Source organism: Rhipicephalus microplus, chromosome 5 (assembly GCF_043290135.1).
Source record: "Rhipicephalus microplus isolate Deutch F79 chromosome 5, USDA_Rmic, whole genome shotgun sequence".
In the NCBI taxonomy this organism is placed as follows: domain Eukaryota; kingdom Metazoa; phylum Arthropoda; class Arachnida; order Ixodida; family Ixodidae; genus Rhipicephalus; species Rhipicephalus microplus.
The window spans coordinates 166,949,745-166,975,903 of NC_134704.1; the positions used below are offsets into that span (position 1 = coordinate 166,949,745).

At 45.0% G+C, this 26,159-nt stretch overlaps 1 protein-coding gene across 1 annotated transcript in view; it reads left to right on the plus strand.

Moving 5' to 3' along the window:
- Positions 1 to 3,125: 3,125 nt before the first annotated feature.
- The window catches only part of LOC119174133 (uncharacterized), a 43,227-nt gene continuing 20,193 nt past the window's right edge, over positions 3,126 to 26,159 (plus strand). The window contains exons 1-4 of the mRNA XM_075896180.1: positions 3,126 to 3,389; positions 11,110 to 11,261; positions 23,561 to 23,628; positions 24,391 to 24,474. Of these exons, the coding sequence (XP_075752295.1) occupies positions 3,270 to 3,389; positions 11,110 to 11,261; positions 23,561 to 23,628; positions 24,391 to 24,474 (424 nt within the window). The 5' untranslated portion in view covers positions 3,126 to 3,269. The remainder of the gene's footprint in view (positions 3,390 to 11,109; positions 11,262 to 23,560; positions 23,629 to 24,390; positions 24,475 to 26,159) is intronic.

The window sequence follows — 26,159 nt, forward strand, 5'->3', positions numbered from 1 at the left end:
CTAAACTCAGAACAGTCAACGCGTCTAGCTTTACTCGATGAAAAATACCATGCAATTTCTAAAGTAGTCCCAGACCTTTACTCTAATGTTGTTCTTGTAAAAGACGTAAAAAACATAACGTTTATATTGGAAAAATACAATGAAAGTTTCCTTAGTGCTCTCTCTAGCCCCGATGTAGACCTCACAATGAGTTTTCTTTCCCGTTTGAGACCATTGGAAGGCGATGATTGTGCAGTAATTAGTTGTCCTATTACAATAGAGGAAATTGAGCACGCAATTGACAGCTTATCTTCATTGAAGCCTCCTGGCCCTGACGGCATTTCTGCCTAATTTTACAAAACTTTTATAAATGCTCTCTTTCTCTCCTATATTGTGTGATATCTTTAAATAAGTTGTCATATGAAGACACTCTCGAGATAATTTTGCAATACTCACACAGCTTTGATACCTGAAAATGGGGAAAAGCAAAAACTTCGCTTTTTGAAGTGTTATCGGCTAATAGCGTTGTCAAACACTGGCAAGCGCTGCGAAGTTTTCGCTAGAGTAATATCGAATAGTTTGCAATTTGCGATGTCTACTCTCATTGGGTCCCACCAAACATGAGGAATTAAAAGCCGATCTATGCAAAACAATATACGTGTCACTCATATTGTCCTTCAGTACTGCATGGTATAAATATTAAGAACATCTTGCGATATGAAAGGTAGACCATGCACAAGCCTTCGATTGTTTAGTTTATTCATTTCTTCTCTTTCTTTTGGGACATGCCAATGTTGGCACCGTTGTGTCTTAAAGTGTAAACTATGCTATATTCAATCTTCGACATGTCTTTTTTATAGGTAAGCGGTCGAAATCAGTTTGGATTTGTTTGTCTGTAAAGCAGGGCTGGCCCATTTACACACTTCTGTTTGCCCTCTATTTAGAGCCGCTTTGCTTAAGTATATTACGATGAAGTAGTATTCGAGAAATTGGTATATTTTGAACTGAAGTGAAAGTATTAGCTTATTTAGACGACGTAGTAGTCTTCTTCAGGAATATATGAAGCATGTAGTATGTGTTATCTGTAACAGGCAAATTCGACATAGTATCAGGAGCTTCTTTGAACACCTCGAAGAGTTTAGGATTATCGTCTGGCTCGAGGGGTAGTACCCTTAGTGAATATGCTGGAATAAATGGACAAGAACAGCACCAACTTATCTCTGTATACCGTTAAATGCATGTAGATTCAGTGCGCATTACTGGATTGAGCGTGCTTCTATGCTTGAACGACAAGCCCAGAAATTTGTTCCCCATCGCCTATCAATATTTGGGAGAGCTGAAGCTTGTAATAGTTTTCTAGAAACAAAGCTTTACTACGCATTCAAACTTATCTATTATGAAAGATTTTATGTACAACAATTTTATCAGATTTTCGATCTTTCGTATGGTCTTTGACTTTTTAGCCCATGTGTCGTGAAAATAATTCCATGCCAGTTAGTGCTGCTGGGTTAAAATTAAAGCATCTATATCTATGGGAAACACTTTTTCGCTTTTTTTTTTCGTGAAGATTCCCATATTATCGTTCGTTCATTCATGCAGGTTAATTTTGTGGATTGATTTTCTGATCTGATCATTTTCTCAAACTTTTCCGACTGCCCCTTTTTGTAAAAATTAAAGCAGGAAGTTTATTCTGCAAGACAATTGTTATAGCGTGAGATCACAACGACGGATAAGAAGACGAGCGCTAACTTCCGAGAGTTGGAAACTAGCAGTCGTCTTCTTATCCTTTTGTAGACGTTCTTATCCCGCTGTAACAATCATCATGTCCTAACAACTAGCCCAAACCACTGCACCTCTACATTATTTCTGCATTTACGTTTCTTAAAGCTCGCTTTTTATAGAATACTTGTACACAGTGTTTCGCAAAGTAATATACAAAGATTTACAACGTATGCTTTTTCCACCTCAGCTGTGCTGCGATCTGTCAGGTCATGATGTGTTGAAAGGAGTGCGCAAAATGTATGCCTATCCAAATTTAAAAACAAAATTTTATAAAGTTTATACTAAGACACTTCTCGTTAAAGCATTTTTGTTTCCTGTGTTAACTGCCGCCTATGTGATGTGCCGGACACAATAGAACACTGCTTTGTTAGTTGCAAAGACCTTATAATATTCTGGAATGTCCGTCAGCAGACTCTAAAAAATAAATTTTGACTTCCTTCTTTTATTATCTGTCACCTTTTGACAACCTCACTTGAGTAAGTGCCTATCGATAGGTTTTTCCGCATGAATATACACAGCCTACGGAAAATGCGCATGCAAAACCATAACGCGCAACCCACCATTTCTTTGAGCAAATAATAGAATGGCTATTCACATAAAACACATTTATGATGAAGTGAAATTCAAACCAGACTGGTACACCATCATGGTGAGGTGCTTGGCCTCGTCACCTTTTGTGTAAAATGCAATTTGATGAACTTTCGCCGTTCTACTAAACTTCGTTACTTGTCGAGTGTTTTCTTAGTAACGCTGGAGCGCTTATTGTCGCTGTGTGATTGTACTTACTTTCCATACTGCGTCATTTTATGTTGATTTCAACATACACTGTAATAAATACTATGAATAAACACTGCCGTGGCTCAGCGGTAAAAGACTGGGTTGGCACGCAGTGAAGCCGGTTTCGAATTTCGCTATGGCATTGTTGTTTGTTATTCAAGTATTTTTCTTGTTTTGTACGATAGTGGTTACGGACACCAGCGGCGGCGGCAGTCAACTACGGCGCCACGCGTGACCCGTGTCGTCATCTCATAACAGCTTTCTTTGTAAAAAGTACCACCCATTCCCTCCTTCGCAACATACATCTGACAGTAATTCTCATTATACAAGAAGTATTCACCGAAGTTTCATGGCTCTTCTGCAACATGAGAAATGGATAACGGCAGGATGCTTCGTCGCTTCTTTTGGTGTCCTTACAATGGTACAAAAGGTTTAAAATATTGAGATTTACCTACAATAGAACAGGTGTCATGCATTTAGGTCACACGGTGTCCTTCATGTCAGCTAGAAGGCACAGCAGCTGCTGTCAGTGGACAGCATTCTCACATAAAACAGAGCGCTGTCATGCAGACTTGACTCTGAGGCCTCTATGCCTGCCTTGCTTGTAGGTGCATAGAGCTGTCGCGAACAAAACGGCGACGGCAATTTCATGACGTGCTAGGAAGTACTGCTGTTACAATCGCAAAACTAGTCTTGTACTACCATTGAGCATCAGGCATTCTGCATATATAATGATGAAAGCAGGCATTTTTATAGCATGGAACGTCTTCGGACTCTGTCTAACTATGTTTGATGTATGTACAGTTAATGGAGACAATACCACTCAAACGCAAGAGCTCGACGCTTTCCAGGTACGTATATATAAATATATATATATATAAATATATATATAAATATATATATATATATATATATATATATATATATATATATATATATCTATATATATATATATATATATATATATATATATATATATATATATATCTTGTAACGGGGTTTATTTGCAGCGCAGAACGCAGGGCACGAGCTTATACTGATGGCGATGCCCCTGATGCGCCGAGAAATGCCGCTGAAGCTCCTCTTCTTCACTACAATCGCCCTCCGCACAAAAAGACGCCATCCTGGCGGATTAGGAAGAAGAAACGACTAATGGGTCGTAATATGGCTTGAGACGAGAGACGTGGACAGTGTCGCGGCCGCGGTAGCGTAGGTCTGTGGATGGGATGATGGGCTCCACGATATAGTTGACGAGTGACGTTTGCTCTACAACGCGGTATGGCCCGATGTATTTGGGAAGAAGTTTTGCGGAGCGGCCAGGCGCGGTAGCTGGTGCCCGAAGCCATACTAATGAACCAGGTGGAAAGTTAGGAGCCGAACGGTCCCCAGTCTGGCGGGATTGCTGCTGCCACTGGTCCTCGGTAGAAAAAGAGCGGGCAAGCTGGCGGCATTCTTCAGCATGTCGGGCAGCTTCGGACAGAGTTGTACTTTCGGACTCATAAGGTTTATATGGAAGAATAGTGTCTACTGTATTTGAAGGTTCTCGTCCGTACAAAAGAAAGTATGGCGAAAACCCAGTAGTAGCTTGTACGGCAGTATTATACGCGTAGGTGACGAACGGGAGAACTTGGTCCCAATTTGAATGATCAGAGGCGACGTACATCGACAGCATACTGCCAAGAGTACGGTTGAAGCGCTCCGTCATGCCATTTGTTTGAGGGTGGTACGCTGTACTTGTGCGGTGCACGATTCGGCATTCGTTGAGTAATGCCTTCAAGGCGTCAGAAAGGAAGGCACGGCCTCTGTCACTTAAGAGCTCACGAGGGGCACCATGACGCAGAATGAAACGTTGCAACAGAAATGTTCCAACTTCACGGGCTGTGGCAGTCGGCAGCGCGGCTGTTTCGGCATAGCGTGTCAGATGGTCTATCGCAACAATAATCCAGCGATTACCAGCTAGAGTTGATGGTAGTGGTCCGTAAATGTCAATGCCGACGCGATGAAAAGGTCGACTAGGACAAGGAAGAGGTTGTGACGGGTAGACTTGCCCGGGAGGTAACTTTTGTCGTTGGCACTGAGCACACGAGCGAATGAACTTTCGCACGTAGTTATACATGCCACGCCAATAATATCTGAGTCGAAGCCTAGCGTATGTCTTGAAGAGGCCTGCGTGGGCGCACTGCGGGTCCGCGTGAAAAGCTTCGCAGATGGCAGCTCGAAGATGGCGGGGTATCACAAGGAGACACTTGCGATCGTCAGAAAGGTAGTTGCGTCGATAAAGAAGATCATCCCTTAGGCAAAAGTTGCTAGCCTGGCGGCGGAGAGCGCGAGACGGCGAAGGAGTGAGAGGATCAGAGAGAATGCTTATGAGGCCACTGATCCAGGGATCCTTTCGTTGTTCCACCGTCATGTTGCGCAAGGCGGATGACGCAAGTGCAGGCTCGAGGGAAGAGAGGCAAACACCTTCATCCGATATGGGTGAGCGAGAAAGGGCGTCGGCGTCCGTGTGCTTACGACCAGATCTGTAAATAACGCGGATGTCGTATTCCTGAAGTTTGAGCGCCCAGCGAGCAAGTCGTCCGGAAGGGTCTTTAAGTGTGGATAGCCAACAAATGGCGTGGTGGACAGTGACGACGTCGAATGCGTGACCATACAGGTAGGGGCGAAATTTTCCAAGGGCCCAAATAATAGCTAAACACTCTTTCTCATTCACGGAGTAGTTAGCCTCGGCTTTCGTCAAAGTACGGCTTGCGTAGGCGACGACATATTCATCAAACCCTGCCTTTCGTTGCGCGAGCACAGCGCCAAGTCCAACACCGCTGGCATCAGTATGAACCTCCGTGGCAGCGGCAGGATCGTTGTGGCGGAGGATGGGTGGTGAAGTCAGCAGGTGGCGTAATTTGGTGAATGCATCGTCGCATGCTGGTGACCAGGTGGAAAGGTCCTTTTCGCCACTAAGAAGGTCCGTAAGGGGCGCACATATGGAAGCAAAATTTCTAATAAAGCGTCGGAAGTATGACGACAAGCTGACAAAACTTCTAAGTTCCTTCAAGTTCTTTGGCTTCGGAAAATCGGCGACTGCTCGAAGCTTGGCGGGGTCGGGAAGTATGCCGTCCCGCGATATGACGTGGCCAAGAATGGTGAGCTGCCGAGCACCAAAACGACACTTCTTGAGGTTGAGTTGAAGGCCGGCGTCGGTGAGACGTGTGAGGACGTGCTCGAGACGATTTAAATGGGTGTCGAAATCGGTGGAAAAGACAACTACGTCATCGAGGTAGCATAAACATGTGTTCCACTTGAGCCTCGTAAAATAGCGTCCATCATTCTTTCAAAAGTGGCTGGAGCGTTACAAAGCCCGAAAGGCATAACGGTAAACTCGTATAACCCATCAGGTGTGACAAATGCTGTTTTCGGTCGGTCAGATGCTTCCATAGGAACTTGCCAGTATCCAGACCGTAAATCCAGCGAAGAGAAGTATTCTGCTCCCTGCAAACAGTCAAGGGCGTCGTCTATTCGAGGTAACGGGTAAACGTCCTTGCGGGTGATCTTGTTTAAACGTCGATAGTCCACACAGAACCGAATGAAGCCGTTCTTCTTCTTAACAAGAACGACCGGTGACGCCCAGGGACTGTTAGAAGGCTGTACAATACCCCGCTGGAGCATGTCAGCAACCTGGTCGTCAATAACACGGCGCTCCGACGCTGAGACTCGGTAGGGGCGCTGCCGTAGAGGCGTATGGCTTCCTGTGTCAATCTTGTGAGATATGTTCGATGTTCGACTGAGGCCAGAAGCGTGGCTGTCAAAAGAAGTACGAAACTTTTGCAGCAGGTTCACTATCTGGCTTCGTTCTGACGACGACGTTGCGACATCGATGGAGCGGTGGAAAGCGTCAAGGAGTGACTGGTCAACAACAGAGTCAGAAATGAGTGCGCTGAGGTCCGTAGAAAGTATACTAGATGGAGCGTCAAAAATGTGACGGGCGTCGATCGGATGCACGTGACCGAGACATTCACCATAGAATAAAGGTAAAGGCCCTTCTAGCGTATTGTACACGAGCGTCTTTGTGACGCCATGGTGGAGAGTAAGAAGAGCAACGGGCTGTGGAGAACATTTGCGTTGAATGAACAGGGCAGAGGGCGTAAATAAAACATCACCGTCGGAAATAGCGTCACACGACACAGTCACCAGCAGAGAAGAGCGCGGTGGTACGGTGGTGTCGTCGGAAACAAACAGATTATAACACGGCAGGGAGGCTTCGACAGCGTCAACATCAGGAAGTGCAGATAGCTCAAGTTCAGCGCGACAGCAGTCAATGACGGCATTATTATTCGCAAGGAAGTCCCAGCCGAGTATCATTTCATGGGAACACGAGGGCAGCACTACGAATTCGACGATATACACAATCCCTTCGATGACGACTCGTGGGGTGCAGGCTGCGAGAGGTGTTACACTTTCTGCGTTAGCCGTTCTAAGAGAGAGGCCGGATAATGGCGTCAGAACTTTGTGGAGTTTGCGGCACAGGTTCATGGACAGGACGGATAGAGCGGCTCCGGTGTCAACAAGCGCCATGACGACGATACCATCGACTGACACTTCAATGACGTTAGCTGGACAGGGGCGAGGACTTGTGCATGGCGACGGGGACGCAATTCGTGCCTCGGGAACTGCGGCCGTTAGTTTTCCTGGTCGGTGGGTCCGGAACGGCGACGCATAGGGGAAAGCGAACGTCGACGTGGAGATGGGGAGCGGCGGGTCGGGCCGTGTGGACGATCAGAAGGAAAGGAAGAGGAAGGAGGGTTTGAAGGCGTAGACGAAAACTGAGGGTCGAAAGAGGGCATTCGTCGAATGTTCTGGGCAGCCTGGCGACGACGACAATAACGTGCCACGTGGCCAACACCACCACAAGTAAACATATGAGACGGTTGTCGTCCCATATGCCCATAACTTGTGCGACCTGGTCTTGAATGAAGTCGCGGAGTGTAGACGGCGATCTGCGTGGTTGATCGGGTACACAGGACATCAAAGAGAGCTGGCGAGCGACCTCAGCACGGATGAACTCTTGGATCTTTGAGAGAAGAGGGGCATGGTCTTCTCCTATGCTAAGGGTGGAAAGGCTGGACGAAGAGTCGTCGAGCACCGAGGGACGTCGGGTGGAAAGACGTTGCCTGCGCAACTCGTCAAAACTCTGGCATAACTCGGTCAGTTCTAGGACAGTGCGAGGACTCTTGGAAAGCAACATTTGGAAAGCGTCGTCCTCAATGCCTTTCATGATATGCTTGATCTTGAGCTCTTCGGACATTGATTCGTTCACTCGCTTGCAAAGGTCCAGAACGTCCTCAATATAGCTTGTGAAATTCTCACCAAGCTGCTGGGACCGAGTATGTAAGCGTTGTTCGGCACGGCGTTTGCGTACCTCAGGCCGCCCGAAAACTTGTGTGAGGCTCGTTTTGAAGACCGACCATGTAGGGAGTTCTACTTCGTGGTTTATAAACCACAGCTTGGCCACGTCCGACAGGTAGAAAGAGACGTAGGCCAACTTGGCGGTGTCATCCCATTTGTTGTGAGTACTCACTCGCTCGTACATTGAAATCCAGTCGTCAACGTCTTTGTCTTCTGTGCCTGAGAAGACAGGGGGATCTCGCAGCCGCAGAGAACCGGCGCAGAGAACAGTAGGCGGTGCCGGTGGAGGAGTTGGAGCGGCGCTTGCGTCGGTAGGCATAATGGATGGTAAAATGCGATTCCGAAGCTCCAGGGTGATCGAAACCCAGCACCTCCACCACTTGTAACGGGGTTTATTTGCAGCGCAGAACGCAGAAAGCGAAGCAGTCAGCAGGGTCCGGCCAAGCGCAGCAGGCACGAGCTTATACTGATGGCGATGCCCCTGATGCGCCGAGAAATGCCGCTGAAGCTCCTCTTCTTCACTACAATATATATATATATATATATATATATATATATATATATATATATATATATATATATATATATATATATATATATATATATATATATATATATATATATATATACAGTACAAGAAAGAGACCGTTTTTTTCACTAAAATATTTTTCTTCCGCAGTAATGTCTGGTCTGGCAGTTGATATATTTCTTCGTGTTTTGCGCACTGTGGTGGCGGTTGTGGTTATGAGGCTCGGCTGCTGACCCCAAACATCATGGATTCGAGCCCAGCAGCATTGATCGCATTTCAATGGAGACAAATTGGCAGACGCCCATCTACTGTACGTTGTCCGGGCAAGTAGCAGAGCACCTGACTGCCAAAATTACCGGAGCTCTCAACTTTGCACTCTCATAATCATATCGTGGTTTTGAGACGTAAAACGGTAGCAATTGCAGTTAAATTTCGGGGTTTAACTTCCTCAAACCACCATATAATATAAAGAAGCTGTAGTAGAGAGATCCGGAAATTCAGACCTCCTGAAGTTCTTTATCGTGCACTTAAATCTATGTACATGTGCATCAAGCATTCATCATGAAGTGCTGCTGTAACGGCTGGGACGCGTTCACGCGACCTGTCGGTCACCAGTGGAGCACAATAAGCACCAGACTATTGTGGCAGATTTTCAGTCATCCTAATTAAATTTTCTTTTCAATTGTTTCTCACAACATGTTAGCCATAAGGCATGATGAATTTAGATGTTGCCTTGCTTGATTCGTGACCTGTGGTAGTAAAAGCGCGAATTGTTTGTGCAACACCCAATTTGGGAATATATCTTGAGCGGTTGGCTTAAACGTCTTCCCGAAGATACTTTATGTACACCTGGGCGGCCCGAAATTGGTCGTCCTTGTTGGTACTTGTGAGCAGTGTTTCTCAGTCCTTTTCTGCGTTTGGAGAACCGTCGCATGCGCGCAACTCTGGGGCCTTGAAATACTCATGTTGATAGTAGTAGCGAATGGCATGCTAGGTAAACACATCAACTTGCATTGCGTGATTAGGCACTGCAATCTTTGAGAAGCCCTTGTTCATTGCAAGTTCTCTTTTTCGTTACGCTAAGAAGTGCTGTATTATAACCGAATCTGATTAGCACAAACTGCGCATTTCCGACAGCACCAAAAATATAATCTCTCGAGCCCAAAATATCACAGGAACTCATTAACTACACATGCATCTAATCAGGAATTGAAGGGGGCCAATAATTCCACCTACCGTGGTAATATAACGATCCATTCTGTGTAGATGTGCTGCGCTTATGTTAAGTCGTATGTACTAGCTAAAAAACAGAACGCAGGCTTGGAGTCCGCTTTCCCTGCATTTCAGCATAACTGCATACTTGGTCACTGCGTCTTTATAGCAATTGATCAGTTTACGCGTCCATATTATTGATGATGTGACAGACAAATTTATCAGAAAGGCAAGCTTACGCTAAAGGTAAACGTTTGAACTGAAATACTGTAAAATACTCTTGCATTCTTGGAGCAAAGGGGGTCAAAGTGGCGTAGTTCTCAATGTTATTTCGAGGGTAATACGTAAGAATAATCGCAAGCAAATAAAACTAAAGAAGTAGTTGTTATAGCGTTTCTTCGTACCAATTAGAAGACTTTCCGACAGATGTTCAGTTGAGATGTGCCGAGGTGTCCTTGTGTTCTTTCAGTTGTGCAACAAGCGCCGAAGTTTTTTTTGTGGATGTGGTTTTGATATTCTAGGGATGGACGTCGTAGTTCGACTTTGCAGAAGAAAATAAGCCGGCGTAAAGTTGTTCGTAAACTGCAGATTCAATAAGACACACTCAATGTAGGCATTCGAAATTATGGTTTTATGAAACATATAAAGAAGTTTCATACAGGTCCAAGGGCACCATTTTATCTTGCAATCGGCTGCTTTGAATTGCAATAACAAACCTTTAGGCACTCAAGGTGCATTTTTGCTGTTGGTGACTCGGTGATGTTATGTTATGCATAAATCCGAAATTGTAAAATTGTCTGGGGTGACGTATATTGTATGTACGAGTAGAGGCGTGGGATGGCTTCCCATAGGCGTGGCTCAAACAGCTTTGAAATAAGCGGGTTTATTTGGCATTATAAGGCACATAAAGCGTGCGGAAAGCGACTGCGTCGCTTCAACAAGAACTGCAAATTTTCACTAAACCGATGCGGTGACACGCTGCGGACAGACGCGCTATGTCGAAAGAGGTCCACGGCAGCTCATACCTTAGTTCATGTTCATCTCTCACCTTTCACTCCTTGCTTAGCGTTCAATCGATTGGCACAGGAAGATAATTGCATTCTTTTTGCAGCTACTGCATTAAGCCACATTTTCATAGATTTACGCCAGACCAGATTCAAAAGAATATGGTTGCTTGCCTTACTTCGCATAACATGCAAACCTATTGATGTTGCAGTTCTCGCTTCACTTTTGTAGTGAACCTGCGGCTTTTTGTTGTCGCGACCAATAAATATCCCTTAAGTATTAGGTGAGTTACCTGCAAACATTTTAAACGCAGTCCGGCGACCTTTTGGCATGCAGTTCGTTGTGAAGCCCGAATATCAGGCATCATGCCATTGGTTCAGCTTTATTGCGTGATCCATGAACGTTTTGGCGTTTTTTTGTTCCAGCTGTTTGCTTTGTTTTCCGATGCGGCAGGAGTGAAAGATGTGAACCGAGAACCCCTGTTTAAATGCTTAAGAGCAAACCGTACAGAATTTGACTACCAAGCGCCTTCTGCTACTTACCTTTGGTCGCTGAATGCAGGTGAGGGAAAGCCAAGGTGAGTCATATTTCTTAACTTTACTTAAGCAGATCTGAACACGTATGTGGCTCAAGACATACTTGGTGCGCAGTAGGGAAGAGTGTTCTTTGTGAGACAGCGTTCAGACTTCACGAAGATGCCACATTTTCAGCCACTCATGACATTCTACGTTTAATGTTGCTGCTATGAGAAGCAGCTATGTGCAGTGAATCTGTATTATAATATACAATGGCTTTACATTCCATAAAGCTCTTGATATTTGCGAATGACTGCCACATTTGTAACTAACGATGCTGCTATGATACAGTGAGAGATACTGCCTGCTATCAAGAACAGCATTACAGAAACATCAAGAAGCGAAAAGTACAGGGTATTGGCTTTTCAAAAATATCACATTTTATTCTGAAAAAGAACCTTCTAAACAGCTTCATTATCAAGCAATTTTAATTGTCTGAACATCTGGGTATTAAATGAAATGCCTTCTCTGCTTCCATCAAACAGTTGTAACGATGCTAGGCTGCTCACCCGAAGCTCCCGTGTTCAATCCCAGCCACGGTGTTGCATTCGCATAGTGGAGAAGTGCTACAAGCCCCCATTCTGTGCGATGTCAATGTACGATAATAACAAAATATGGTCAAGTTTCTGGTGAACTGTACTACGGCGTCTCTTATAATCCTAGTAATAGCTTCAAAGCTTTATTTCAATTACAACATACTGCTCACCGAGAAGATAGCGCCATTTGTATGCATTGTTTTATGAGGATCAAGGCTGCTGCCATCGCATCACTTGAATGTATATCAAAATAAAGCTTGAAAAGAATCAATAGTCAAGTTAATTACAGCCACATGCTTAGGCCTTCACTTAGAGAATCAATCACCTGCGCTGATAAACGTTTCGGAAACGTTAATACTTTTCCCTTGCGCGGGCGTACAGCATTCGTATTTGCACAAAAAGACACAACAACGGCACACTGGCACTGCAGTAATGTTCACTGCTGCGAGACTACTGAGTGGAGCTTGTGGTCAGTTCGAACCGAATCATTGTTGCTGAACAAAAATACTTTGTGTGTTTGCAATATATAAGCGATGAATGTCGACTACGATAAACTTTAATAATAACCAAATAAAGCCAACTCTTTTAGGATCCGAATTTGCTTGGTTTGTCGAAATGCTGTCATGAGGAACAACGGCAGTGCCTGGAAGCGAAGCGTGAGTCGAGCTGTTTGTTGTCGTATGGCAAAAAAAAAGCCTAGAAAGGAGTCATTCACTGAGTTTTCTCTAAATATCGCATGCGACCTTACTATTCACATAAAAGGTCGCAGGGGCTCAAGAAGAGAAAGCGCCAAACCCAATCACACAAATCAGCCATTTGTCTCAGTGTAACAGGACTGTATAGATACCCGCATTGGTTGTAGCATTTCGGCCCCATTGAAATATGACTGCCACTGCAAGAATCGAACGTTCAGCTTGTCCCCAGGCGGACAACGTAACCACTGGTCCAAAGCGGCGGATGTGCAACTTATCGAATGCGCCCTTGGCGTGACTGGGGATCTTTCGAATAGTGTATACATACAGGTTAGCGGGTGCTGCGGACGTACCGCTTGCGTAAGGGCGCCTAATGATTTTGTGTTAAGGGTATGCCCCCGTAAGCGCTAACACACCTCGCAGCACGCTGACTAACCGCAAACGGCCTTTGCAGGCATTGCGGGCCGCACGATATTTTCAATAATTTCGGGTGCGCCACAAACGCTAACGGTCGTTAGAGTTATGACGCATGCGCCGAGACAGTGACCGCAACAAATACAGTACGCAAAGCTTCGCGGTCACTATTCTAAAGCTCCCTTCTTTGTAAGCCTTGGCCGTCTTTTTCGGCAACGTTGGCTGGACCGAGAGCACACATAAAAACTTACGACGATCGGGTAGATGTTATTTTTACGTTGTACAGAACAAGACACTAGCAGCGAAATGGCACCATTGTGGCCTATATAATTTAATTAGAAATGAAATATATTTTGTGCCATGGGATATCTCCTGCCTTCAGCACGAAATCATCCCTGTCCTGCAGAGTGGTGGCAGTGGCAGTGACACTGACGCCATCAGTGCACGTTAAAGGGGTGGCTCCACCAAATTTCGAGGCTCCCTCAAGCCTGTTGTGAGTTTCCTCTGTATGTAAGGACTCTGCACATGAAGGGTCAGACAAAACAAACGCGTAGAATATATTTTAATTCACTTTAAAGGTGTAGCTGAATTCCCACTCTCACGATCTAGACCCATCGCTTGCGCAGCAACAATAACGTTTGATAATAGCAGAGGCAACGGCAGTTGTCATGACTTCGCACCAGATTTGTAGCGTCGAGTGCGTTGGCGTCCCTTGCAGTAAAGCCAGCGAAACTGTGTGTCCTCAAGGACACTGGGTGCTTTCGAAAAGACACTCTACGCGTCCTAGTTCGTCATAGATGCCACGCGCATCGTACAGCGGAGCTTCCCGGTGCTCCATCAGCGTATCGGCGCCAATGAAAAGCTGGCGCATCCAGCGTCAGGCGGCTTCCTCATCCACGTTCTGTACATACGATGTAGAATACACGCTTTGTTTCTTTCTGGCTACCATTTGCACGGCTTTTATTCAATTTTATTTAAAACAACGCTTTGAATGGATGGATGGTTGGATGCATGGATGGATGGATGAAAGGATGGATGGATGGATGGATGAATGGATGGATGGATGGATGGATGGATGGATGGATGGATGGATGGATAGATGGATGGATGGATGGATGGATGGATGGATGGATGGATGGATGGATGGATGGATCGATCGATAGATGGATGAATGGATGGATGGATGGATTAATAGATGGATAGATGGATGGATGGATGGATGGTTGGATGGATGGATGGATGGATGGATGGATGGATGTGGCTGTACCATTTAGATTGGGTGGCGGCTAACGCCACCTAGCCGTAGTACTTAGTGAAGCAACCATTAGATTGATCTTTTTTCCCTTTAAATAGTCAGGTTGAGGATTCATACTTTGCAGTGAAGGGTTTAATTTTCACTCGTGCCTTGACTTTAGCCACGAATCAGATAACCTCATTTTAGTTAAGTCTACCCGCTTAAAGTCTATTTTGCCCTCCCGGTCCCAAAACCCCAGTGCTTTGAAGAACTCTGCGTCATCATCCTGAACTGTAGGGTGCAGCCCTTTACAGAACATTATCAAGTCTTCGGCAGTTTCTTCTTCCTCTCCACACGCATTGCATACTGCGTTTACCCCTTCGTATTTGGCCCGATATGTCTTGGTTCGCAATACTCCCGTCTTGGTCTCAAACAGTAGAGAACTATCCCGAGTATTATCATAGATCCTTTCCTTGGCGATTTCCAGCTTAAAAGTTCGATAGATTTCTAGCGCAGAATTGTCAATCATGCTGATTCTCCACATACCGTTATCAGCTTCCTTCACTTTCTTCTTAAGCGATAGTACTTTTTGTGTTGGCCACCTGCTGTTTTCTAAGTATTTACCAGTCAATTTCCTGGTTCGCTTCTTTCATTTTGTATCGACATTCTTTATGTACAACTAGCTGAAATCCTTCCCAGCCCAACGCTCTTCCCCCATTTTTCTCAATCGCTTCTCAAATTTTATCTTGCTGCTAGCTTCCCTGCCCTCAAGCGATGTCCATCGCATATCACCTTGTACTCTTTGATTTGGTGTGTTCTCGTGAGCTCCTAAAGCAAGCCTACCTATTCCACGCTGCTTCATTTCTAATCTTGCTTGAGCTTCTGATCTCATGCACAAGACCGCATTGACGAACGTCAGCCCAGGAACCATGACCCCTTTCCATATTCCTCTCACAACATCATACCTATTTTAATTCCACAGTGCCCTATTTTTCATCACTGCTGCATTCCTGTTACCTTTAGTCGTCACGTATATTTCGTGTTCCCTTAGGTACTCGGTCCTATTGCTTATCCATACGCCCAGATATTTGTAATTATCTGTTATCTCTTGCGTGACCTCCTGTATTCTAAGCTCACTACATTCGTTATCATTGAAAGTCATGACTGCAGATTTTTTCTTACTGAATCTAAAATGTAACCTATCTCCCTCATTATCGCAGATATCTATCAATCTCTGCAAATCTTCCTTGTTGTCGGCCATTAGCACTATATAATCTGCGTACATTTATGCTGGTAGTGCCTGATCAATGAGTTTTCCTTGTTTGACTAAAGAGAAGTTGAAGCCCGGGTAACTTACCTCTAATTTGGCTTCTAGTCTTTGGAGGTACATCATGAATAATAAGGGTGACAGAGGACACCCCTGCCTAAGCCCCCAAATTACCTCTGCAGGCTTGGATACCTGTTTTTCCCACTTTATAACTACCTTGTTACCTTTATAGATAACCTTTAAAAGATTAGTGACTACATGTTCCACGCCTAGTGTGTCCAGTATTCCTTACAATTCCTCCTGAACCACCCTATCGTACGCTCCCTTGAAATACAAAAATGCTAGCCATGGAGGTCTTGGTTTCTTTTCTGCTATTTCGATGCAGTGCGTCAGTGAGAACAGATTGTCTTCCAACCTCCTGTGTTGCCGAAACCTATTCTGCCGTTTCCCCAGCACCACCTCATCCTCTATACATGCCTGCAGTCTTTCCTTTATAATCTGCTTCGCCAGCCTGTAGACCACTGATGTCACTATTATAGGACGGTAGTTGTTTGTGACAACTTTGTCCCCCTTTCCTTTATAAATCATGCTCAATCTGCTAAGTTTCCATCCATCGGGAACTTCACCATCAATTATTAGTTTGCTCACTGCCTCTCTCAAAGCGTGCTTTGACTTCGGACCTAATGTCTTTATCAGCATAATTGGAATGCCATTTGGGCCTGTTGATGTACTATTAGGAACCCTTTTCTCAGCCCTTTTCCACTATCGTTGTGAAAATGGAGCCATTGCACCACTTGATTTATTCTTGTCTATTGTGGTGCATAAAGCAATTCTTTGTTCATATTTTTGCGTCGCCCTTGTTGTTATAAGTTTATAACTTCGTCCTCTTCTAGCCTAGCACCTTGGGCGGTAGTTATAAACCTCTGCTCTAGGCGTGTCTCATTTCTTAGGGAGTTTAGATGGTTTTAAAATTTCGCAGCTGCCTTTCTATCTTTTTATGTACTTCTGCCAGCCACTTAGCTCCCTTTCTTCTAATTTTTTTATTGATCAAAAGGAATGCATCCTTTCTACAGCATACAAAGGTTTCCCATTTTCTCTCAACATCATCTGTCGATTCACCTCGCTGTTTAGCATGTCTGTGTTCCCTAGCGGCTTCCTGACGTTTTGCTATGGCTCTCTTAACTTCCTCATCCCAACAACTTTTGGGTTTGTGTTTCTTTTCCGGGGTGACTTGTCACGCGTCTTAGCAAGCTCTAGCTCAAAGAGTCTAATTAGATTTGTGTATGTCCACACTGTTTTATTATCCTCCATGATTACCTTCCCAATTTGATTAGTGGCTATTTTATTTTGACTTTCTGGATAAAAAGTTTCCTGTGGTTGCTCATCTTGTCTCCTTCTCACTTTCACTGCTCTTCCAAAACTTAGCTTGATACGTTTGGGATCACTACCCAGACTTCTGGCGCCACCTTCATCTATGTGCATTCCCCTAAGCTTATCATACATCCTATGTGACATCAGTGCATAATCTATTGTCGACTGCAGCCTTCCTACCTAACCTTGTTATTTGCCCTTCACACTTCTCGGTACTGTTGCAAATGATCAAATCAAGCCTTTCACACATATCCATGATCATTTTGCTGTCGGGTCGGTATACCCATCTATATCTTCTAAGTGCGTATTCATATCTCCTAGTATAATTATCTCGCACTCTCTTTCTAACTCCTGAATGTCCTTTGATATACACTCTACCATTGCCTGGTTTTCCTCTCTGGCCTCTGCTCCCGTCCACAAGTACACGAAACCAAGGAGTGTCATTTGACCAGCCGCTTTTCCTTTCAGCCATAAACGTTCCTTGCACTCCTTCTTGACCCTTTGCCAGTCTGTACTTTTATGAATGAATGCCCCAATACCACCCCCTTTCTTCTGCCTTCTGTTCTAATAAAATATTCCCACGCGTAGTTCAGATTGTTCGGAGGTTGTTTCATGTCCCTGAGATGTGTTTCTACAAAAACTTATACCATCAGCCTCTCTTCCCTTAGCTGTTCTTTTATCTTTTTCCACTTCAGCCTGTTCCTACCACCCTTCATGTTAATATACGCTATGTGTGAATTGGCTCAGCGCTCATGGCTACGTCTATTTATGCCCCGGACTCTACCTATCTTAGATACCGATGGCACTTTGGAATCGTATCTGTCCATACCACCTGTCACAGAGTCTTCCTGGTTGTTTTCCTTGTTACTAGCTATCCTGCACCCGAAGGTCCCACTTGCCCCCCAAAAAAGCTACTGCGCGTCCTGCAAGTCACCAGCCCACCTCATGGCCTAGCCGCTCATGGAAGTGAATTCTGCCTCGTTTAAAACCACTCACCTATGCACCTCTCTGTTTATTTCCACCACCTCAAAGCCTTTGTCTCGACTCATCTGCCATATCTCTTGGTTTGGGTTGACAACCACTCTTTGCAGGTTGCTATCATGCACCGGTACCTCCGGTATTGTGCATATCACTACTTGTACCTGAGGAGAAGTGGCGCGCATGTCATCGACGCCTTTCACCAGTGTGGTTGCTAGTCTTGCTGTATCTTCATTTAAGACATCATTTAAACCGCCTGAAATCATCACGAGGTTTCGTCTATCAGCTGTAGTTTTGAGTTTTGCGCCCGCTTGCCTTATGACTGCTTCCAGCTTGCGCCCTGGAAACGCCCCTACTGCAACCCTCTTGTCACCTCTTACCCTCTCTTTGATGGCTTCTGTACATCGATTTAAATTTGAATCCCCGGCGATCATCACATGCTGTGACTTTTCAGCTGGAGCGTCTGCACATGGGGGCTACTTGCACTTGTGATGCCGGCTACTTTGTCCCCTCCCAGCACCACCACTACCTCGCTGAAGCTGGGCCTTGCGACGATAAAACCGGCTGAACCAGTTTTTTCCAAACTTGCTTGCTTTTTTTTCCCCGCCGTTCTGGTTGCCGGTTCCTAAATGTTCTATCCGTAGGCCGCTCCTTTGTTCAGTTTCGCTAGTGCTTTCTCGGCGGACTTCAGCCTTTCTCCCTTTGCCATCGTTTTCTCTTGCTCTGTCGCCAACGCAGTCTCGAGCTCGGCGATTATCATCAGCAGTTAACTATGGGCAACCTTCATTTTCTATATTTTTTCCTCGACCTCAAATTGCCTACACTTCGCGTCAGCCTCTTCTCATCCGCTTCTACACTTGGGTCCACTTTCAAACCCACTCCACATCCTGAACAATTCACAGACTTTTTAACCATGTCTTTCTGATACCAATTGTCCTTATACTCAATAATTACTAAACTCGAGCCCTGCACTACGAAAAAAAGAAAGTCTAAGCTCTACTATAAAAATTTGCGTCTTCAACGTACGTGCACCTCCCCCACGGGGTGGCAAAAGAAAAAAACAACAAAAAATTCAAACACACACACACACACGCACTCACTAATAGATACCTGGTGACTGGCTCCCGAAAAAGCCATACCATAAAATGAGTGCTACGAAGATTTCAACTGCTGCCTTATAATTATAAAGACAAGCTTAAAATTTGCAAAAACACTTATCTGCGCAGTCGATTAGGAGCGTGCAAAAAACACGTCCATACTATTTTACTATACCGCGCCCCCTTGCATAAGGCACCGTCGATGAACACGCGAGCGCCCACTTCCTCGTGTGACGTCTTTCCTATTTTCTCGCGCGCTCGCATATCGGGGTTTTGTCTTTGAGCGTGAGCCGCCTAGCGCATCTCATACTTTTAAAGACGATAATAAAGACGATAGTCTTTCGTCTTTCTTGAGGAATTTTGACGGAAAAATGTTTGTCTGTCTGTTGGTACATTTGTCTGCCCACCCTTAACGATACCTCAAACGGTCCACCTCATCCGCAGCGCTCACCAATATTGCTCAAAATTCAGCGTTTATACTTGTGCGGTTGTCAATTAAAAAGCAAATATTGCGCATATCAGAGGTTACATACCAACACGTTGAACTTTTGTATGTGTACCTTTATACTAGAGAAGGCACACAAAAGATATTTCAAGGACTGTAGCGTTTATAAGGCTGCACTGGCAGTGCAATGTTATTCTCAAAAAGGCAAGTGTTGCCAACGTTTTGCTAAGACGACACGGTGGTGGCACCTGTTCGTCACTTTGTTTTCTACACCTTTTCGCCTCCGAGAATGGCGCGCATCTTTCATCGCGTGCGCGCGTACCTTGCTTTGTTTTCGGAGATACCTGCCAGATGACGCCCCTGTCTAACGTGCCTCGATGCGCTCGTTCGCCTCCGCTGCACACTCGGTGCACTCTAACGCAGCGCTTCCAGAATACCATTCACCAATTTTCTTGCGTAGAACATGAAATAAACGTTTTCTTCGCTTTCTTCAGACGCAAGACTATCGTCTTGCGGCGACATTTGCAGTGTAACATGCAGATCCGGGGACAATATTTAACGGCAAACCATGAATCATCTGCTAGCAGCGTCCGTTCGTCAGCTGTCTGTTTGACGCACGGATGGACGGACAGACGGACGCATGAACAAACACGGAGACAGACGCATGAATGGACGGATGGGTGGACGCACAGATGGAAGCACGGATGGGCGCAGGAGAGGCTGGACGCAAGGATGAATGCACGAATGAACAGATGCATGGATGAAGAAATGGACGCACGGCGGACGGAAGCAGAATGACCGGATGGCCGGAAGCGCAGACCGAATAAGGGAAGCTTCACCCCATTCATTATCATTCACTCCATAGATGTTCTATGATTTTTATTATTCATCATACTACAAGTAACATTCTCTAGTACCATGCAATATGCATTTTTAAGCTTATATTCATTTCGTTATATGTACAAGTACCGCCGCCTGTGGCCGGATCTAGAAATACTAAGAGGTGGCTACATACGATTATGCCGGGACACTCAGCCCACGCCTTGAAGAGCTTCGCTGCTAAAATCACGGCACATTTCCGGAGTGAGTGATTATGAATGGGGCGAAGCGTAGGTCAGTGCATTCGAGCGTCCGGATGGGTGAATGAACAGAAGCATGGACGCACAAACGAATAGACAAAAGGACAGTCGTACTGATGGGCACATGGACAGACCCACAGATGTACGACCGAATGGACATACGGACTGACAGACAAAGCGACTCACGCACACACTGACAGCCGAATGGACGCACGGAGAAATGAGCAGAAATAGATATAGTTGAAGGTAAGAAACTTGGAGGCGCTGCGCCAACCGAAGTAAAAGTTTAGAAATAAACAAAAACGCAGAAAAAAGCTGTTTCGGCTCCCACACGGAATCCTTGTTCACAGTAAAATGAAAACATGTGTAGAGCAGTTCGCCTTATGTATGTTTCAATATATCACGCAGGCATCGCGCATATACTGACGGCAGATTACCATCGCTTCTGTTTAAAGTGCACGGAGTGGTTCGTATCACGAGTGACTCAAGATAAAGACGCCATGACAGTTCTTTTTCTCTAGCGAGAACACGTGCCTTCACCTAATAGATTGCGTGACCACCTCCTTAACACCTCTTTTTTTAACGTCGTAAATGTGCTGTTTGAGCCCCTCTTCAATGTCACCACTTTCACTGATATACACATCGCCACAATCCGCGCTCGGGATAGCGTAAACAGAAAGATCGGAGCACGAATTTACAGACAGACGGACGGACAGAAAGAACCACGGATGCGCGTGTGGATAGATGGAGCATGGACGGATGGATGGACAGACAGACGGACGGATGCAAGCGCCGGTGATTTGACGAACGCTTGGACACACGGACGGACGTTTCACCCCACTCATCACCATTCACTCCGTGCGTATGCTGTGATTTTTATGTATCTATCTAATCCGTATAAGTACTTTTGTAATGTTCTCCTTATGATTTACCTAAAAAGGAAGATAAATGGCTCAATAAAATACTGGATGAAAGCACATGGTCTCGTGGAGGTAACCAAACAGCTTGCTTGGAGACGTGACTTTTCAGAAAAAGCCTAGCGTCCAATGGTTGTCATGACAGAGAAGTACCTCTATTCGCAGACTGCCACTTTAAAGAGCCACTCACCAGGCCCCATACCGAATTTTAGTTAGACAGTGAAAGTTGTTCGGTGTTCAATGAGGAACGTTTTGCCACAAAAAATTTTCGAACTGGTTCATTACGAGTGAAAAAAACAGGTTTTTTGAATAGGCACGAAACGAGGGTGAGATGAAGCGAGGTTGAAACCCTTGACGCTTCTCCACGTAGCCTTCCCAAGCCAAATGTCTTCCCCACCCTCTCCGGCGTGCGACCAAGAGGCGACGTGCCAATGACGTGCCGAACAAGCCCAGCCCCCGAGCACGCAAGCAGCGTTGCTTTGTCGACCAGCGTTATTTTTAGGCCTTCTGCCTGTTTCTGCGGGATGGTTTAAAAACGCTGGCTAAGATGCTGTAGAGTACATGAGCACAATGAGTGCGTGAACGCTTAGGAGCGTTCTACGGTGGTCGTCTGCTCAATGCGCTGACCGCGGGGACACGAATGCATGCGCAAAGCTGGCACATTAGCCCCACATCTCGTAGCATTTCACAGAAAAAAATGAAAAAAAACGCGCACAATTTTTCTTACGTCTCAATATTTATTTGAAGTTTTATTCATTTCCTAAAGCAATGAATACATAATTTACGTATGCTGTGTTAAATAATTTTTGCCATGTCACGTGGTATACTGTTGACAACGTCATAGCAGACTCATCTACGTAGAGGACTAACGTCACTGCATTGCCGTGTACGTAGGGCATTCCTACGCCTACGTCATGCCCTCATTCTCTACGCGTGCGCCGGCAGAGGCGACGGGGAGCAACATTCATCTTGAAATTTTACCGATAACCGTGGCGTGTAGCGTTGCAAAGTTTGGCAGACGTGATCAAGAACGCCTCGCCTACCCATTGAACTTGTCAGCTCAAAATTGTCGTAGCTGGTGAGTGGCCCTTTAACAGCACGTTCGGAAACTGGCGTATCGCCGAAAGTACCGTTACAGAAATCCCTTTTATAGGAACAAATCCCAGGCAGCGTTCCGTGTTATTAAATGCGAAGCATTTCTTCGTGAACTCCGGCGACTTAGAGCGTATCTATCTATCTAGCCGCGCACGTTTGGGTGCTCTCATAGTCAACCCCTTAGCTTGGCGTGAACCAAAAATAGCATGGAAGGGCAACGTGGTATGTGCCACGGGCGGGTCTGTGCCGCTGGTATGCCGGTATGCGCCACAAGTGATTTACACTTAGTATCTACCCAAAAGCAACGAGAACACACACGAATATTTTTAACGCGTGAGCGTAAAAAAATACACGACATCGGTAGCGTCGATCCAACAAATGCAAAGAGTAAATGTCAGGATCCAGGCTGGAATCGAAGCCGAGCATTCTGTGTGGCAACGAAGCATTTTTCCACAGAGCTACGCCAAGTGTCAGAACTACTTTTGAAATATACGCTAATCCTCGTGAAACGTCAATAGTGGCGGCAGTGCTGCCTACCTTGTACAAGCATCACATCTGTGCACCTTTAACACAGCCGTTAAGTCAGGTTAACGTCAATTTTGGTTAGTTACCATGCGCTGAATTTGATTTATGTAGCAGTGTCCAGGAGCAGCATCCTTGCGAGCATCAGCGCATCATCAGATTCTGGTGTTGCTTATACGCATGGTGTAGATGACATCGTTGCGCAAATGCAAACAACTGGTTATGTAAACATCTGAAAGTCTGAGACATAATTTTGTACGTGCAAAATTTGTACATATGTACATATATTTAGCGTCAGTTCATGGCGTGTTGCTCGATGAAAATAATCACAACGTGACCACCTTCTTTCCGCATTCTTCGCATAATTTCGATTCCCAGGTGCCTGAGGTGGGGAATTTTCTTCCTGCGGGAATGATTACCGCTAGAACATGCTTTCTTGAGACATAGGAGTGCATATGGAAGGGTTCTTGGGCTAAGCCTTAGTCACCACCTGTAACGAATGATTTTTTTAGTGCTCGAAATGTGTCTAGAAGTTTCTAATGTCGAGTTTTCTTACCCAACGTTAAAGATATGTGTATATGAATATATAAATACTCGTAAATATTATAAGCAGTGTAATAAGTTTGGCAATAAATCCTCTTTTTTCATACGCAGGAATTATGTCCCAGTGCATTATACAGCAGGCAAGACCTCCAGCACGTTTTTCACATCATTCAACTCGGGTATGCCAAGATCTATATTTCTGCCTCCTTGGCTAACAGCTTGAGATAAATATAACGTGGGTGCCCTTTCCCATTAATATAAATGTGTCAGCTAAAACAAAGCCACACAATACACAACAAGTATACATGAATATTGAAATATGCAGAAATTTTTGATGTTGATACTGATCATTCTTCAGAAATTTTTACGTTGACTGTAAGCATGCATGATTATAGTTGGGGAGTAAAAGAGCGTTTTTGTTACAATTGCTCAAATATCGAAAAAATATTCATATAACAGAAGCATGGCTTAAATTATGTAACACTTGGTGCAGCCGAATATACCTACGCCAAACTTAGGTTTTCGCCCAAACCCACATTTCTACGGTTGGCAGTTCGTCGACTTGAGAATAGTGGGAACACAAACACTCATAAGAATACGTTAACTTGTTAACCTTAACTTATTAGGGCAACTTGCGTCTAATCAACTGTTATCAAGAAATATAATATACCGTGGCTAGACCTGAAAAATTTGGAGGGGAGAGATGGGTGATGGCTAATGAAGGAAGATGTGCCTTTTCGCACGTTAGAAGTAGCTACTTGATATAAGGACGATTTTGATGACGTCATTGCTACAGTAAGAAACTTTTGAATGATATGTGGGGTTTAACGTCTTTTAGCGTCCGCGCATTTCTCGAGTCCACCTGCGGTTCTGCCTATATATTGTTCATTACCCTACTGTGCAGCAATGCTTGAATTATCGGCCTTCTTCAACGTTTGCAGACCCCAGTAACCAAAAGCAAGGTTGGTTCCTCTATACGGACTACAAAACTTGTGGGATCAACGTGATAAAAAGCTTTGGATATCGTAAGTAATTGCCACTTATCATCTCAGTTGTCGCAAGCTCCCACGAGAGTATAAAACGCAATGAAGACAATGGAATAATACTCTACGTACTGAAGGAGAACGCACGGCGAGTCGCAGATTTGTTTGATTTGTAAGGTTTAACGTCTCAAAACCACCATATGGTTATGAGAGACGCCGTATTGGAGGGCTCCGGAAATTTTGACCACCTGTAGTTCTTTAACGTGCACCCAAGTCTGAGTCACGGAGTGACAAGCATAGTGGCGTACGTAATATTTACACCAAAGTCACGTGGTGTTATGACGTGGCGCAGTCACTTGGTCTCATCAAGTTTTTATGCAGCAGGGCGGTAACGCCGAACATCGTTGAAAGGTCACCAACAGCCGCCAAGTCTTGTGTTTCATTGGGCATTTATTATTCATGAAAATCGCCGATGACAAATACCGTCGATTTTACTGTAACTTCATTAACTTCTATAACGTTCAATGAAATAAACCTAATTTTTCAGTATTCAGCACTTTAGAAGTAGCTACCTGATATGAGGACGATATTGATGATGTCATAGCCAGAGTCAGATTGATTTTGAATGATGTGTGAGGTTTAACGTCCCAAAGCTGCCATATGGTTATGACAGACACCGTAGTAGAGGACTACAGAAATTTCGACCACCTGGGGTTCTTTAACCTGCACCGAAATCTTAGAACACGGGCCTACAGCCTTTTCGCCTCCATCTAAAATGCAACCGCCGCAGCCGGCATTCGACCCCGTGACCTTCGCGTCAGCAGCCGAGTACCTAAGCCACTACACCACTGTGGTAGGATGTCAAAGTCATTTTCATCAGCCTGACTACATCCTCAAAGTAAAATTTGTTTTATTTAGTGGTAATTCATGACTAACGAACAGCTCTTGAAGCAGCAGGGGGCAATTTACGACACGACGTAGACAGTTTTCTGTGTCACGTAGCTCAGTCGGTTGCCTTTTATTCGTGCTTGTGCCTACGAATGAACTTTCAGTCGACAGTCAGCGCCAGTCATGTCTTACCCTCTCATCTGTTTTCAGTGCTTTTGTTCCTTCAGAATGAACAGCCTTTACCTATTGTGAGGCAAAGGCCTCTCTCATGTTTCTTCAACTGTCCTGTGCCTGCAGCGGCCATGTCATTCCAGCAGATTTTAGAGAGACCACTAAAGTAAAAATTTTTTGTCAATTCGTTGTTTTTGTTAGTATCTCTTTATGCGAAACATTCACTCTCAATTGCAACAGCCGCAATGAAGTGAGCAAGAGACAACGCCGGCTGTTCTTTTTCTCCTTCATTCTCTTCGTCTTCTGCTTGCCCAGCGCACACCCGTGCCCGAGTGTCACTTTGTCAACATAACATTCGGTCACGCTGCGAAACTGTGGGGGAAGCTGCCTCATTTACCTCTGGAGTCTTGGCTAGCTGATTAGACGCGCATGTATCAATGTGCGTGTTGTCTATCGCTGTGAATCCCAGTGATGTCTCAGGAGAGTGGTCATTGTTCTTGCGTGCCGGATGGTGCCTTAGTGACTAGAATTTATGGGCTGGAAAACACGGCTATTGGAATCGGCTTTCGCTGTGTCATCAACATAATGGCGATGACGGCGTGCTCGGAGGACGACGCCTGAATAGCATCCATTTAAGCTTCAGAGCCTGCTTGGCTTTTCAGTGTTTC